General features: G+C 43.2%; 1 protein-coding gene across 4 annotated transcripts in view; it reads left to right on the forward strand.

Annotated features, from left to right (window-relative positions):
• The window catches only part of LOC144935469 (membrane progestin receptor gamma-B-like), a 29,716-nt gene extending 13,468 nt beyond the window's left edge, over positions 1–16,248 (forward strand). For 3 of the 4 annotated variants that reach the window (XM_078862144.1, XM_078862143.1, XM_078862146.1), the window contains exons 5-10: positions 886–1,013; positions 2,337–2,542; positions 5,813–5,939; positions 7,846–7,942; positions 9,754–9,898; positions 11,337–16,248. In XM_078862144.1, the coding sequence (XP_078718270.1) occupies positions 886–1,013; positions 2,337–2,542; positions 5,813–5,939; positions 7,846–7,942; positions 9,754–9,898; positions 11,337–11,611 (978 nt within the window). In that variant the 3' untranslated portion in view covers positions 11,612–16,248. The remainder of the gene's footprint in view (positions 1–885; positions 1,014–2,336; positions 2,543–5,812; positions 5,940–7,845; positions 7,943–9,753; positions 9,899–11,336) is intronic. The other variant, XM_078862145.1, reaches the window with a different exon arrangement.
• Positions 16,249–17,566: the final 1,318 nt, after the last annotated feature.

A 17,566-nucleotide genomic window follows, 5' to 3' on the forward strand; every position in this document is an offset into this window, starting at 1 on the left:
TAATTTGTTGCTCCGTATTTGTGATGATTTATATTGCTTAAAAAAAATATATATATGTGTAGATTCATATTCTTAGGTTTTTTCGGTAAAGTCACGTAGGTAAAAAAATAAAATGCAGCATTTGTTATGTAGGCTAGGCGTAGTCACAAACCGCACCTCTCCATAACAAAGGCTCAGTCATTTGTTATGCAGTCTATTCTTAGTCTTAAGCCTCACCTTACCATATTAATAAAAAGTGTGCCGTACTTGGCCCTTCCCCCCTCTCCAACCATTATATAAACGGAGTGGTAGCTCCTGAAATCTCTCATTTACTTGATACAGCTGTCGTGGCTGTGACGGTTCCACCTTAAGACGGAAGCTTGTATTGCCTCCGAAACGTCGTGATTTTTATTTTTATTTTACTTTTATTAATTTTAATTTTTTACCTACGTGACTTTACCGAAAAAACCTAAGAATATGAATCCTTGCAGTCACGAAAGCTTCAAATCTAGAATTATTTGTGTAGAGTTAATTTGATTTGTTACACGGATGATGATTCCGTTTAGCCAGATTGAAGGCTATTTTACATGGGGAGATCTGTGGCGCCGTTAGCATGGCAACAACAACAAAAACAAAAGACAAACATCACTAGCGCAGAGAACGAGTACAGGGTCCTTAAGGAATATTTCACAACTCACAAACGACGTATTTAACGGTCGTAAATGAAACACGTGAATCGAAAAAACTGTGCAACTATAATGAGCTACACGGCCATATTAAGCGATATGACAATTTTCAGTAGTTTAATTACGTTTTTACATGAATTGTGACAAAATAATTAAACTTAACCTCTTCAGATGTTTGTGTGTTAACTGGTGCACATTTTCTCATTGTATATATCCGCAGGCTTTTCAAGAAGATGGCATCATCTCTGGCTATAGGTGCCCTAAAAGCTCAGCCTTTGACTGCATCCTGAGTCTCTTTCACCTCACTAATGAGACGCTCAACATCTGGACTCACTTCCTTCCTGCCTGGTGGGTTACCCAACCTTTTGTGACATCGTGACTTGCAGGAATGCATACTCTTTGGTTCTTTCGGTAAAGTCACGTAGGTAGAAATAAAATAAAATAAAAATCACTGGAAAGATGTTATCAACCAGGTAATGCCTTAACTGGTTGTTGTTGTTGTTTCCATCATTACCTGTCGGTTTACTAGCACATTTTTATCTGTTCTTCTCCAGCTTCCCACTTCTAGGCGCTGTCTACGTGACTTTACCGAAAGAACCAAAGAGTATGCGTGACTTGCAGGGTTTGATATGCATTTTCTAAAAATTATTATTGCACGAAAATAAAATAAAAACACAATCCTGAGTGGTCGGGTGACAAATGCACTCTCATGGTCGCATCTCTTGCTTCACTCATTGGTAGTTTTAAATTTTACTTTTTTTGCAATTCTAGTTTGTGGCTTTTCAAAGCCTAATTCATCATTAAAGGCAAAGTCATCTATGCTCATCTGTCCATGCAAACCACAGAGTGCTGATAATTACCACATTGATGTGTATGTTTTTTTATATAATTCAAACACATTCATAGCAAGGACACACCCAATCACAACAATGACATTCATTGATCATATGTTGAGGAAAAAGTGAGAGTTTCTCAACTTAGATCTGTTGCTTGCAAAGACATGCACTTGATGTTGCAACTGGGACATCCAATTAATGGTGTTCTACTCTTCAAGTCTCCAACTAGTGCCCACAGAATGTCTGCAATTGTACAAAACAAAAGTCTGCGTTGGCCTGGTGGCTCAGAGTGCTGAATTCGCAGCTTTTGAGTTCCTGAATTTAGATCCACGCAGTTGCTTGCGAATAAACCATGTGTGGTCAGTTGAACGTCCCAGACCAGTCACCAATGACTAAATACAAAAACATATATGTAAACTTCTGTTCTGCATTTACTTTGGCTGAATTCCAGCTTTGTTCATTAAACAAATGTATCAGTTTGATTAGCATCCCATGAACAGTACTCTCTGTAAAGCAGTATGGGTGGGAAAGTGCTTGCAACCTACACTGTGGAACACAAGTCACTTGACTGTATAAGAGATAGCTCTGTGGTATCCATTTCCATCGGCGGATCTCCGATACACAGAGTTTTCTTACCCTCCTCTGCAAGAGATCCAAATGGAATCTCCATCTCGTGAGACGACGCATTGTCGCACAATCGGGATAAACATTGTGAGAAAATAAATTAGAAAATTTAAAAGTTCATAAAGTAACCCTGCCGGGAGGAAAGCGTTGCCCGTCTGCCACGCTCGCGCGCGAACGTGAATTGACTCTGCGCGCGACCCGCTGTGCGCAGCTACTTCATGCGGCGCCTGCTGGGCTTCTCGCAGTCACTCGACTTCCTGGGAGAGGCGTACACCTGGCCGCTGCTCGCCTACCTGCTCACGTGCTGCCTCTACCTGCTGGCTTCCAGTCTGGCCCACACTTTCAGCACCATGTCCGTGCGCTCACTGCACGTGTGCTTCTTCTTCGACTACGCGGCGCTCAGCCTCTACAGCCTAGGTCCGTGCGGGCTGCGCGCACACGCGCTCAAGGATTTGCATTCATACATCGTGTATTGTAGGGACGTACAAGCTTCACGTTTTGACTGGGACAATTGTAAGGTGCACGAAGCCGGGGGAAGGCAACGCGTGAAGTTACACCATAAGCGGTTTGAACAATTGGATGGATGTAACCGGGAGGAGTATCTAACGCAGAGGTTTTGTTTAAATATCATGGACAGGGCTAAATGGAAGGGGTGGAGGGCCACGATCGCAGATGCTTGTGAGAAAGGACACTGCACGGAGAGAGAGCGAGAGAGGGTGCTCTAATGGGTTGTATACTGGACTTGCAAAACAACGGTCGCCGGTTGAACTCCATCTTCAACTCCATCTTCCGGCACGGCGGTTGAAACGATTGCGCGAGATTCTGGAGTCCCCCACCCCACCACAATTCCGTCTCTGTCCACGTAGCAGTGTAAATGTGTGTGCGCCAAATGAGCAGATTTGGCAGGTCGCGTTTGGTGGGTAAAGTACTCTCACCTCCGCCAAACCATCGGACCCGGTTCAAAGAGTAGGTCCTCACTCCAGCAGTGCCATTAGCAAAGTTATTGCGGTGCTGTACGGTTATTTTTACCCTATTTTTATTTACAGTGCGCTTAAATGCACAAGCAACTCAAAGGCACCTAAACATCACATCTCATCTCAGCCATTGCAATGCCGTGCTGTAGTTTAACCTCGGGGAACCCCCCCCCCTCTCCCCCAGTGGCAGCTGTCTCTGTGTTGTGCAGGTAGAACAAGCCTGCAAGCGGGCAATGGGATGTAGCCGGCAGGCAGTAAGCATGATGAGCTTCTTAGTTCTGTGTGTGTCGAACGCTAATTATTTGCAATCACGAATGCATCCTTCCATCGATTTGAATGATTGGTGTGCTCGATTCTGATGCATTGCAAATCTGTGTCTGAAAGCACGACTGGGATGCAGCATGTTCATTCGTCACAGGGCATCCGCAACGATACCGCGGAATTGCACGTCATTGCATATGGATTGGATATGATACATCGAATGTATACGCTGCATTAAAGTGATGCAGTAATGTGGTGGCCTTGTCAAATATATATGTGCCTTGCAATGGATTCGGGGCAATTCAAATGACTGCATTTCAATAATATTATCCCTGCTGACGGCGGTCAATTTGTTGTTCGTCTGGTTTGGGCGCATTTGACAAACGTGTAAACAGCCCGCGAATTGACCCGGGCAAGTCTGTCCCGGTGTAATGACACACACACGTGCGAGAGCGATGAAGTCGGTGCACTATCACGCCGGGTTGCAGCACCAAGCCGGAGACGCAGCTCTGTAACAAGCACATTAACCGTGGGATTCGTGGAGAGCAAATCCAAATAATTTGGAGTCATTTTTACAAACGCCTTGGCTGTTGCTTTTACTTCATTATCATCGGCCTTGGTCAATCCACTGCTGGATGACGGACTCTCCAAGCCGCTGCCGTCTGAGGATCGCACACGAGCCGATTACCATCGCTCCGTCTCCTCCGGTGGACGTCCACCGCGGAAGTGTTCTGCTGCTTCCACCTACTTGGCTGTAGAAATGTACTCGCATTTTTGAAGGCACGTCGAACGGCCGGTTATGCGATCGCACACAATCATTTCATCGCACGGTAGTTGAATCAGACGGTTATTCTCCTCGTTGCTCCACCACCGATGGGGGAATGAATACATGGCCCGTGAGAGAACACTGTACGCTTGTAAAAGTGCGAGTCTGAGGAGAGATCAAAACCCTGATGCTTGTGAGAAAGGACACTGATTAATGACTGCCCCGGGGCTTTTATAGGATGTCAGATACAGAGCCTTCCGTGCTGTGCTTGCCCGGTTCTTTAAGTTCCTCAGGTAACGAACTGGAAATGTTTCTGTATTGAAGTCGGTGTCTTTGTGGTGGTAGAAAGGATAATGTGTATCATGTGCGAGTGCAGTTCGGTACAGAAACGATTGCTTGTCGATTTACGGAGTGGATCAACAAGAACACATGCGAGACATTAGAGAACGTGTTTCGTCAGCGTTGTCTGGATGTGGTCTAGCAAGCTGAACACGATCCATTCTCTTGAAGAAACCTGCAACCGTATCGCTCATAGATATGCGGTGTTTACGTTGTTATTTCCAGCAAAAAGTAAACTACAATGATCTTGGATGCATTCAACACAGTAGGTACCGCACCTTCTGTTTAAATTCATGTTTAAGACGTCATGAATTATACATGGTCCAAGTTAATGAGTGGTTATGATTCAGACTCGGAGCTGGTGTAAAAGGCAATGAGCACATTACGAGTTTCGGAAGGTCACGACCTGTGATGTGCGAACAGGCTGCCAACGTGGAGCCGACAGAAATTCTGCTTTCTCCCCAGTGCCCACAGGAAGACTGCCACGGAATCTAAAAACCCTGTCAATAAATTCTAATCTGGAAAGTAGGCGAAATATAAACAATGCAGCAATTTTTTTCGATTTTAAGCTTTCGTGACTGCAGGGATTCATCTTCTTGGTTCTTTCGGTAAAGTCACGTAGAAGGGAAATAATAAAATAATAAAAAATGTACATAATAAAATAATTCTCACGACGTTTCGGCCACACGTCATTCAGACGCTGTCTTTCCGACAGACCTGTTCTTCACCTGAGGACGGCTGCTTGCGTTGTGGCCGAAACGTCGTGAGAATCATTTTATTATGTACATTTTTTATTATTTTATTATTTCCCTTCTACGTGACTTTACCGAAAGAACCAAGAAGATGAATGCAGCAATTGCACATTTGATAAAGGTTATACAGACAATGCGGTGGAACGGTGGTGCAGCGGGGTTATCACACTGCCGATATGAACCCGGGCCGCTCAACGAGTTCAATTCCTGACCACGGTCAACATCAGTGGCGAGTAATATCCTAACCAGATCTGGGTCCTCCTCCCCTTACCAACCTGCACCAACCAATGTGATTAAATATGGGTCACACAACCTCCACAACCAACACGTTACGGTACGGGGAGGCCTTCATCCAGCAGTGGAATAACAAATGTCTAATTTATTTTTAAACGTACAAACCTCGTAATCGAGTTAGGCATAACGAGGCCACATTTTTGACACGGCATGCCAAATTTCGCTCAGGAATAACCTTCGGCGCAGCTTGCATGTTTAAAATTTTAAAAACCCCGTATATATTAAAACTTTTTAGGCTGTCTGGAAAATAATGTCCCAAAGCAACTCACCTGCTGCTCCGTCTGCCCATTATCTTTTCCAGGCTCTGGTATTGCATATGCCGCGTACATATTCCCTGAGCAGTGGGTGCACGGCACCCTTCATGCGTACTTTGTACCCACGGCCGTAATCAACTCCCTCCTCTGCACGTCGCTGGCATGCTACTCAAGGTATGCCAACCCCCCCTGCCGTGCCAGCGTTCTGCGACTGCTTTGTGTAGCCCAACCAGAACGATGATTCATTTCTTGGGCATAATACATAAAAAAAACAGAGAATAATGATGATATAGTAATTACTGGATTATGTACAGGCATAAAGGCCCGTGGATAAATTGAGCGTGGTGGTTACAAATAAAATAAGAGTTCATAAGCATGGATTACATCTCTTCTGTTGTTTGCCCATTTATTTTCAGTGTTCAGCCACCTGATGGTGAGGATTTGAGGATGAATGTCAGTCCGGGCTGCCCAATGGCCGTTTTTGTTTTAAATAAGCACATAATCCACTGACGTAGTCAGAGATATTCATCGTGATGAGCTGTGGCAGAGCTGTGGATGCAGGGTGGAGCCCTATAGCAGAACAGAACCTTTGAGGGATTCATATTCTTTGGGTCTTTCGGTAAAGTCACGTTGATAGGTTAAAAGAAAAATAACAAAAAACTACTTTTTCTTTTAACCTATCTACGTGACTTTACCGAACGACCCAAAGAATATGAATTCCTGCAGCCACGAAAGCTTTAAATCTTTGAGGGATTCTCCTGAGATTTATTAAGGAAGTTCACTGGTTGCCAGGAAGGGACAATCGCACAAATGAGTCCCCCTGGGTTTGGCCAAAAATGTTCTTTGCCTTCGACTTGCTCCGGAAAAAAAAACGTCACACCGGGTATTTAAAGTTCTGAGCTTTCTCGGCCGTCTCATCTCATAGTAGAGATGGTGCTGTACACGCATCTCCCTGCTTGTTCGAGTCTAGTTGCTCACGGAGTTTCACTAAATAAACCAGAGCTTGTGAACGTGCTCCTAAAAATACATCTCCAAATCGTAGCCTCGCTTTGAAAATGGTTGGTTTGACCTTTCAAAACCTTTTACCCTGTGACGGAAGAATGGTGTAAGATGGCACAGCACATCCAAGATTACCCACTTTATGGAAACGCAATTGTTCCCGTATATTCCTTTAGATTATAGCTTTGCTCAGAGTGCCGGATACTCGCGACAGACTGACGTACCAAGTGGCAGCTCTAATACAGTTCGCCCTGCACTGTTCATTTAAACGTACGGCTTTTAGCAGATGGCGCCGCATACCGTGAAATGTGTCTTTCGCTTGGCATGTGCCATTTAGTGAATGCTAATGCATGCAAATTGGGTCACTGCGTTATCTACAAATGCAACCTATATTTTGTTACGTACTCTCTTGTTCTGTCTTTGCTTGTGCGGACAGCTTTGGTAAGTTCTCACAATTGTATCCTGTGCAATATCATCAAGTGTCCCAAAATAATTATCGTTAAAATATATATTTTTAAGTGCAAAAAAAAAAACTTCAGATGTGCTATCCATCCAGCTTTTGTGGTCCTGTGAGATTTACTCCTCCCATACACCCAACCCGGGCCATTGCTTCCCAGACACAGGATGGATTATTTCAAGTTGAACACCGTTCAACCTGTGCAGCAGTCTCACAGGTTCATATTCATCGCTGAGGGTTAATTGTAAACATGCCGTGTCAGGGAGATGCAAATGAGCGGTTACGTTGAACTGAGCCCGAGCGCGTGTTGTTCGGCGTTTCTTCTCCTGTGTGCCTGCTGCTGTGAACAGAATTGTAAATACGTGTTTTTCATAAATCACCAGAGCGGAGTCTGACGTTTGTTTGTAAGGAAAGGAGTGTGATGTCTATTGTTAATAAAGGCTGGCACCAAGACCTTGGCACACTGTCAAACCAGTTGATAAATTGGTGCCATTCTGCTTGTGAGACAATTAAATATATCATTGTACTTTAATATGTGAGATATGTCAGAATACAATAACACATCAAGAATGTTTATGGATGAAATAAACAACATTACTAATATATTATTCTCTTTCTCTTCAGGTTCACGGAGCTTGATCAACCGCATTTTAGCAAACTTCTTCGCATTTTAGCTTTCTTCTGCCCATATTTATTCGACAACATTCCATTATTTTACAGGGTAGGTGATTGACGTGTGAAATGCATTTTTAAGATATGCAGCAGGTGTACACACAGATTGCTCCGTTAGTCATTCTCACATTCTGCACTGTAGAACAGACTGTGGATACACTCGCAGGGATAAAATTTGCCAACGCGTCCATCGCATCACGAAGTTCAACCGGAGGGACGTTAATGAGACACACTGCAGAGTGCATATACCAGGAAATGCCCATGAAATGTCATGGTTTTAACTCCTCTCCCCTCTCCAAAAAACAACCACTCCACTCCACTTGCGTCAAAACTTGTCCATGAATATTCCCAAATCTCACCACAGGAAACTGGACATGGGAAGATAGTTTCAGAGGTATTTAAAATCCCAATCATAATTGCATCAATCCACTGCTGAATTAAAGTCTCCCTCACAGCATGTGAGTCATACTTGACCACGCTGGTCAGTACAGGTTTGTAAAAATGGGGCCCAGGACTTTTTCAGATATCACTCGCCACTAATGCCACAGCCGGAAATCAATCTCAGGATGTCAAGTTGAAAGCTGCACCACCGCCCCAACTATAGGATTAGCGCGATGAACAATTTGGCCATGGTTTCTTGACCTACATCAAAGTTCATCGGTCATACATAGCTTGACATCAATACTCTATCTTGGTCTCCAATTCCTTTCTACCATCATCATCATCATGATCATCGACCATGATCCACTCCTGGATGAATCACTCCCTAAGCTGTACCTCTTTCGCACGGTCTTGCACATCAACAATTCATCTGACTCGCACACGTACGGATTTACTCGCTCCATCTCCACGGTGGCACTCCTCTGGGACGCGTTCCTTCCTTTGGCTGGCACTTCACTGTTCGTCTCGACCAACGGCCTTGCCCAAGCCCACTCTTCTATCTGTGCTAATCCAAGCATACACCTCTCCATGAATATTTCCACACTTTTCAGATTGTGTTCCATCATATTCGCCAATGTCTTTGTTTCTGATCCGTATGTCATGTCAGGAGAAAGACACATCAATTATATTTTCTTGAATGTATGATACATAGCACTGAAGTATTTGGACAGGCTCACTCACAAAGGATGCTGCTCAATGTGGATTTAATACAATCGCAACAATCAAAGTGTGGGAGTTTTCTTGACCATATTTCACCACACTGGTCAGTGCGGTTTGGTGAAGGCACGGAGCCCAAAACGGTTTCGAAAGAAAACAAACTCTTATTTGGCTTAAAACATCTTAATATATAAAGAACTGCAGAGCTTGGGCATTTGTTGGCACCAGTTCACTACCTGACTGCCCACCAGAATGTCTGTGGTTGCTCGGCAATTGTGACATGCAATTGGCATTAACAACTCTGTGTGAAACTAAAACCTTCCATTATATTGTTTAGAACAGCACTATCTGACCCCCCCTTCTCTTTCCTCCCCTTTGGCAATGTGTTGTAGCCCTTACCACCTTTCTCCGCTGTGTTGGCTGCTCTGACTTACTTGAATGCGAATGTCTGAATAAACGATTTATTATTATACCACTGTCGTTAGCCGAGGTCGGGAATTTAACTGAGGCTGACAGGTTCGTAGTGCAGTGCACTAACCCACAGCTCTCCCGAAATGTAATGTATTGATCACCTTCATCCACACACTGATCCTCACAAAAGTCTACTAATTCAATAAAACCGTAGGGCACAATCGCACATTTGTAGCAAACGGACAAAGCGATGAGCGTCGAATCGTGGAGATTAACATTGTGCCGTGATGCTTGACAACGCGGCCGCCTGAGCGAGCGGTGTGGGTGCGCGCGCGCGTGTCGCCTCCGCAGGTGTTCCTCTGCTCGGGCGAAGGCTGCTCTCAAAACGAGACCTTCCCGTGGCACTACGCGCACATCCTGCTCGCCGTGCTCACCGCGTGCCTCTTCTCCATGCACCTCCCCGAGCGTCTGCTCCCTGGGCGCTTCGACTATGTGGGTGTGTATGTGCCGAGAACGCTTTCCGCCCTCGAAGGGGCTCGTCGAACACGTGTTAACGCTGCCAACCAGCTCTGTCTGCCCTCGTGATAATAGACGGTGTGTAAATTCGGTCGTTGCCCGGAATTACTGGCTGAGTGCACCATCGGTGAGAATAGGTTTTCCCCATTTTTTTCTGGCAACATAACAGGTGTTAAAATGTTAGAACACCAAACTGAAACCTTTTACAAGGAATCATGTCTGCATTAACCACAATATTTGTCAGAATGCAAACAAAAAACGTACTCTGATAATATATGCATTGTCTTTGAAACTGATTGGTCCACACCAGAGACAGCTTTCTTTTGAGCCTCGTCTTTAATGGTGTTAGACCAGAGGACGCCAAAAGGCGTATGCCAGAGGCCTCTACTGGAGCTGCCTCCACTTCAGGCCCTTCTGCCAACAGTGGCAGGGCAAGACTTTAATTCTGTACCCATGCTTTCCACGTTGTGCTATGAGATAAAGAATCCATGAGGAACTCTTAGAGCAGTGCGATGCCACTTTAGAGAATCGTCCACGGTAACCTCATTGATAATCCACATCTTTACATTTTGCCTGATGCCGACAATAATTTGTAAATGACAATAAAAAACATCATGCCAGTGAATAGGTCGGAAAGCCACGCGTTTCAAACTACAATTCTCAAAAAGGTTGAAAAGGCACTCGGCCTTTGTGCATTATGCAATAACGATCACCAGTTCCCGTCTTTACACCATTGGAACCTCATTTGCCAGTAAAAAATATGATAATTGGTTTTTTACCCTTCTATCTGGCAACAAAACTGACACCTTTTTTACAAGGAGTCATGTTTGCATAGACCACAATACCTGCAGCCATAATGCAAACAAAAAACATTATCAGAGTTATGTTTTTCGTTTGCATTATGGCTGCAGGTATTGTGGTCTATGCAAACATGACTCCTTGTAAAAAAGTTGTCAGTTTTGTTGCCAGATAGAAGGGTAAAAAAACAATGATCAGTTTCTGTCTTTTTGGTTCTTTCGGTAAAGTCACGTAGAAGGAAAATAATAAAATAATAAAAATAAAACATAATAAAATAATTCTCACGACGTTTCGGCCACAACGCAAGCAGCCGTCTTCAGGTGGAGAACAGGTCTGTCGAGAAGGCAGAGTCTGAATGGGCTGCCTTCTCGACAGACCTGTTCTCCACCTGAAGACGGCTGCTTGCGTTGTGGCCGAAACGTCGTGAGAATTATTTTATTATGTTTTATTTTTATTATTTTCCTTCTACGTGACTTTACCGAAAGAACCAAGAAGATGAATCCCTGCAGTCACGAAAGCTTTAAATCGAAAGTTCCCGTCTTATTGTGGGTTCTCGTTTTATTTTCATTGTGGTCTTCTTGTCACTCCCTCCCACCCCCCCGCCTCGCCCCCGCTTGCAGGCCACAGCCACCAGCTGTTCCACGTGAGCGCGGTGCTGGGCACCCACGTGCAGCTGGAGGCGGTGGCGGCCGACATGGGTCTGCGGCGTGCGTGGCTCCTGACCAACGTGAGCGCCGAGGCCTCCTACTTCACGCAGTCCATGGCGGCTCTGGGCCTGGCCGTGGGCCTGAACCTCGGCCTCATCGCAGCCTTCTCGCTCGCCATGTGGCGGACGGCCGACACGAACGCCCCTCACCTCGAGGACTCCAACCACAACAAGCTCAAGGAGCATTAGGGGCCCTGGGTGAGCCCTGCTTCAAGTTTTTTCCTTGTGGAAATGTCTGCCAGTGATCCTGGCACAGTTACGGGGGTGTTTTCATGTTCACCAGATTGTACGACGCTTCGCAGAGTAAGACGTAATCGTCACACGCGCGCACACACACTTGCCAGGATACACCCTCAACTTTTGCTTTAATAAACGTGGGAAGAATGTGTCTTATTATGTGGAGAATATGGCAATTGTGTGGGAGCTTGATTTCAGAGAATAGTAAAAGATACAATTTTTTTTGTACCTTTTTTCATAATTAGACGAATTTTCAAAGGGGTTATGTCTAATAATACACTGAATATTTTTAGTTTTTTATGCTCTATATATGAGTAATAAATGATATGTGACGTTTTATATTCAATAATTGAGCAAAATATTTTAGACTTTTAAAGTCAAACATCTCAAACTGTAGCACAGAGCTGAGCATACGGTATCATTTTATAACAGTGAAGAGAAATAATGTCAGTCTAAGTTTGTCTCTCATTTTGATTAGCATTTGTTTAATGAAACGTGGCATTTGAAGTTGTTTCCTTGTTGGGAAATGTGTTTACCTAATTGGTATTTTAAATACCGCAGTGTATAAATAATATTCTACGAACATACACCAAGGAACAGCCTGTGAAAGTAAAAGAGTTGCGATGGATAGCACTTACAATATTTATACCATTTTCTGTATAAGTTCTATGTTGTGTTTGTGGGTTGTACCGTGTCTTTGGCGTGTTATCCGACGTTTCACCCTACGTGCTGGAGCAGATTGCACATGGCATTATCCTAAAACACAACAGAGAGATATATACAGCTCAACAAAAACCGCAAAACACCCCTCCATACTGTGTAAAAACATTCTGAGTGATAACTTGCTCAAATAAGCATTGAGGTAGTGCTAATCTATTGTTTACAGCTCTGAGCCGGTGGTGGGAATTCCTTATACCTATGGCAGGGGCGAGTCTGCCCGTAGAAAAGCCACTGTTGTCTTCCCCACAAGGTGGTACATATGTTACCCTACCCCAGAGGGGTGATGGGCTGAGTCAACCACCCAAACAGAGTTTTAACTCGAAAACTTCCGATTGCAATCCATTTGTTCTACCACGGTGCCTATCTGGCGATAGGCAATTTCAGAAATTGTAATGAGGAATGTTTCCTTTTAAATACGTACAAATATTAAAATTGAGCACAGGTGAATGTTGAATGGAGAGCGTGTTTATTTAGCACCATGGTCACCGTAGTAGCTACGGTCTATATGGGACGGTTGGGGTATGGTTTCTGAATGAGATGTTGTAGACTCGGACAAAAGGTAATGTTAGGCTTGTTTAAAAGCCCAATCTTTACGTAACAATCATGTGGTGCCACAAGTGCACTGATGTTAGGTTCGAGTCGACATATTAAATATTTCCTTCTGAAAACCTTCACTTCCCGTTTGTGTGCCTGACAGTTTGTTTTAAAGATGAAACAAAGTTGAAGCATCAAATATTGTTGTAATGTACTATCGAACTGATAGGCGTATATTTTTTTTACTGAAAGATAACTATATAAAAAACACACAAGTGCGCATAACGGCTCCATAGCCTTCCGGCTTTGGAACGCACTCATTGGCATTATGTAATGTTCTTGAAAAAAAAACCTCTTCTCTGTCTGAGACTGTAATGTTTTTTTTTATTATATATAATACTCCACGGAACAAATGTACGAGCCTTCAGTTGTTGAAAAATAATGGTATTCCATCTACCCGCCTTACATTTCTTGTTTATTGCAGATATATTAAGTGCCTTCGTATTGGGTATTTCAGTGACGATTCTGCTGTTTGTTATGACAACCCACGTGACGATGTCGCTGTTGTAACTGCTGCTGCTGTTTTGAATCCACCCAGATTTGAGTGTCTCGTTTGGAGTGGATTCAAATTTGGTTATTTAACTAAAAATTATCATTTTAAATTAGTCCGCAGGCAGTGCCAGATATTAAATCATGCTTTGGTGTGTGTATGTGTTCGTTCATTTAAAATCCCCACACCATGAAACACTTTTAAGAAGAATATAACTCAAAATTAAAATTAATTACACACCACTGCAGCCACAGATAATTACGTTGGTTGCACTTAAATTTCATGGTTTCGTATGCCCTTGTGAGATGGCTCAGCAACCGTGATATTGAATCTAGCGCTGACCGACTGTTCTCACGCACTTAGCTGTGAAACGGCGTCAACCAATTTGGCATTAAGGGTGCATTAGGGATGTCACCATGTCCTGGTTTTTCCCAGCATCGACCTATTGAGGTCGCTGCGGTCCTGAGAAATCTGTGAGTCATTACGTTTCCCCATTTTTCTCAGTTACATAATGCACTGCTCAAGGCAATGCATTTGCACGTCGTTCTGCCCTCCTATAATCTTCATAGATATTTCTTCCCATGATATGCCCTGTTTTTTTTTTTTAAAACCTCAGAGGTCGCAACCCAAGGATGCATTAATGTATCGATTAAAACTGATTCTTATGCTCATGACAGGTGCATTGAACTATTATTTACGATGTATGTTAATGCTATGATATCGCATTTAGGCCAACAAAGAAGAGAAATGAAATGAGAAACAATAGAAAAGATTATTGAATTGAATTGCAATGCCGAATCGTGACAATGTATCGAATCAATGGGGATTGGAGAGGAAGGGTTGAGGCGGGGTGAATATTTACATGCAGAATACTGATAGCGACAATGATACACTCGGGCAGTTTTAGAGCAATTGTTGTCACCAATGGTCTCAGAAGTTGCAACATTTTTCTGCCTACAGATGCTGCAACAGATTCTAAACTGTAAAACAAAACAGTTGCCCGAATCTCGGCATCTCATCGACGCTTTTCCCGGTGAGAAACTTGGATGGCAACTTTGAATTGGGTCACAGAGGTCACATTGTGTGTGCTCTGGCAACCGACGTTGTGTGCTCATCATGTGTCAGTTTAACATTCTGCTTCTATTGGCTTGGTTACCTCCATTGTTGTAGTGAGTTTTCTTAGTTGCTCATGGTGAACAAGTCACTGGTGACAATTGCCAGAAATAATTCCCCCGCCCCCCCACTGCATTACTTTTAGGTAATAATGTGAGCAGTCAAAGGGAAATCGTGACAAATATTTTAAAGTAGTGTTCGGCATAGGCTTACATCAAGCCATTATGTTACAAATTAAGCCATACAAATAACCCACAATACTTTTGCAGTAACGTTTTTGTTAAGCCTTTTATTACATTACAGTATATCATATGAGGGAAATAGCAAGTGTTTTTTTAACGAAAGTATGTACAAAACTTCAACCAGTAGCCTATGATAGGCTCACTGTAGATAGGTTTGGTGTATGTAATATTGATCGCCATGCAGATATAATTACAATGTGATACTGTTTTGATAGCAACTCTCATTATTACTTGACATCTCATGAGATCAACCAGCCTTGATATTAAATACTATGTGTGTGGGCCAGGAGGACCTACAATGGATGACGATGCAGCTAAAATGGCCTTTCAAGTATTAGATGGGATCAGGTACCATTTAATTAACCCGTTTATTTTGTGACAATGCTCATTCGTGAGTAATGGTTACAGGGAGCTGATTGTGTGTGATCGTTGGGTAAATATGGGATGCAGACTGCTTGCTTGTGACGATAACCGCTGCAATTGTTGCTGCACATCGAACCAATAAGAACGGCATTTTAATGTGGTGCTGGCAGTCGAAATCGGTTTCAGATTGAACATCTTTGGATTCTTAAGGACAACTTCACATATTTTTGGGACGTACAGATAATTGACATTACTAACTTAGATTAAAAAAAAAATCGTGCTAACAAAAGTAATGTCATAGGTGCCGTGTGACACCATTTCTCGTGGGAAAAGCACAGAAGTGACATCACGAAAGTGACGTCTGTTCCAGCGGTGTCATACTTTCTGGTTCTTTCGGTAAAGTAACGTAGTCATGTTTTTGGCTAATTTTCGACGTAATTTTTTTGAAATCTTCGCTCAATTTTCATACCTTTTTGAATTAATCTGAAAGTGGGAACGCATCGCTTGCCTGTTAACCTGGAGACTGGGTTCAAGGAAACCAGTGCGGACTCGTTGTGACATGATGTGAAAGCAAGTTATTGGGAAGCATGCTCAAAATGTAATTGTTTGTGCTTAGCTTTGTTTCATTATGAATGTCATGTTTATCGGAAAGATGAACGCTCTCACTTTCAAAGAACGTTTTTAATTTATGGGTTCTGATATATTGTTGATTTTCTTAACAATGGACTTTGCAAATTATGTTGTGTTCTCGAGCAGACTGCCAGCTTTTTGAGTGTTCTGTGTCAGTGCCTGATATGTAACGTATATGCTCAGTTTTGCATTGAAATGTATCGTTTCAAAATATCATCATTTGATAATGCAATCAAGAGTGAAACGTATAAAATCACAGTACGTCACACGCTCCACTTGATGCACATCTGAAAGGTTTCAGAAAGCGATGCCTCTTAAATCCACCACGGAAAGGCGAAATCGTTCTGCACATCGATCCTGCCACTCAGGGTCACGAAAACGCCCGTCCTCGCCACCTACCAACAACGGTGGCACCTGTCCATCTTTAACAATCTCATTCATAAAAAAATAACCCGTAAAAACAAAGTTTTTCACTATAAATCCTTTATATGCGTGGCGGCTAGAGTCTTCTCGTCCTCTGGCTTGAGATGGCTGCCACCTATGGGTCAGATGATTGCCTGCCACCATTAAGCAATTGGTAATTAAATATAAAAATAAAATTAGCTAAAAAGTGTAAAGTTATGGAAAAAAAAATTCACGAAAATAAATTGTCACGCACAACGAGTCTGTGTGCAAAATGTCAGCTCGATTGGATCACGGGAAGTGGGTTAAAAAACGACCGAAAGATTTGCACGGTCGTAAGCGCGCAAGTAAGCAAGCAAGTGAACTTAATATAAAGGATTTAAAAAAAAAACTGTTACCCGCTGCACGAGTCTGATGATTGTTAAACACGTACTTTATTGAGGATAGAGTGCCGAGTAATCAAGTTAAGAGGTGCTACATATGTATCCCACTTTCCGAATCGCTGATGTGCACGCGGTGTGTAACGAGTTATTTGATATTTGAATTGAGATTTCTAAACATGCGCAGGCGATTGGGTGGAGGATCGCAAGGGTCGGGATTGGGGAGAGCCTGCCAAAGTTGGATATTTGTAACCGGACTCGATCAATGTTTAAACCGGGTTTCTCTACCGTGCAGCAGCGGAGAGATCTGGCACAGGGTATAAAGTGGGCACAGGGTTTCCAATGTCTGGATTTTTAAGGACAATTTGTGGTTTGATAATTGTTTTTTTACCCTTCCATCTGGCAACAAAACTGACACCTTTTTTACAAGGAGTCATGTTTGCATAGACCACAATACCTGCAGTCATAATGCAAACAAAAAACATAACTCTGATAATGTGCACTGTCCTTGAAGTTGATTGGTCCACACCCGAGACAGCTTTCCTTAGAGCCTAGTCTCACATGGGTTGGACCAGGCGACGCCTTTTGGCGTCATCTGGTCCAAGGGTAAAAACAAAACAATTATCATATTTTTTACTGGCAAATGAGGTTCCAATGGTGTAAATTTGTGGTTTGTTTTTTCCCCTCGGATGTTCGTGTTTTAATTGACACCGGTGTTTAGTTTAACACGGCTTCGTGCGGACAACGGTGACGTCGCGCAGGAAGAGAGTGGACACGAGAAGTGACGCATCTTGCCGTGACGTCATATTCCACGTCAATCCGAAAAGAAAACACATTTCGTACAATTCTAAATGTCCTATTTTGGCTCTGTTTCTGCGGATTGTTTTTATTAGTCCGAAAATCGAGAATGCATCCCCCCCCCCCCCCACTCGGGCGCATTGGCGGGGAGTAGCGACACAAACAGTTTTGGCCA

This window comes from Lampetra fluviatilis, chromosome 13, assembly GCF_964198595.1.
Source record: "Lampetra fluviatilis chromosome 13, kcLamFluv1.1, whole genome shotgun sequence".
In the NCBI taxonomy this organism is placed as follows: Eukaryota; Metazoa; Chordata; class Hyperoartia; order Petromyzontiformes; family Petromyzontidae; genus Lampetra; species Lampetra fluviatilis.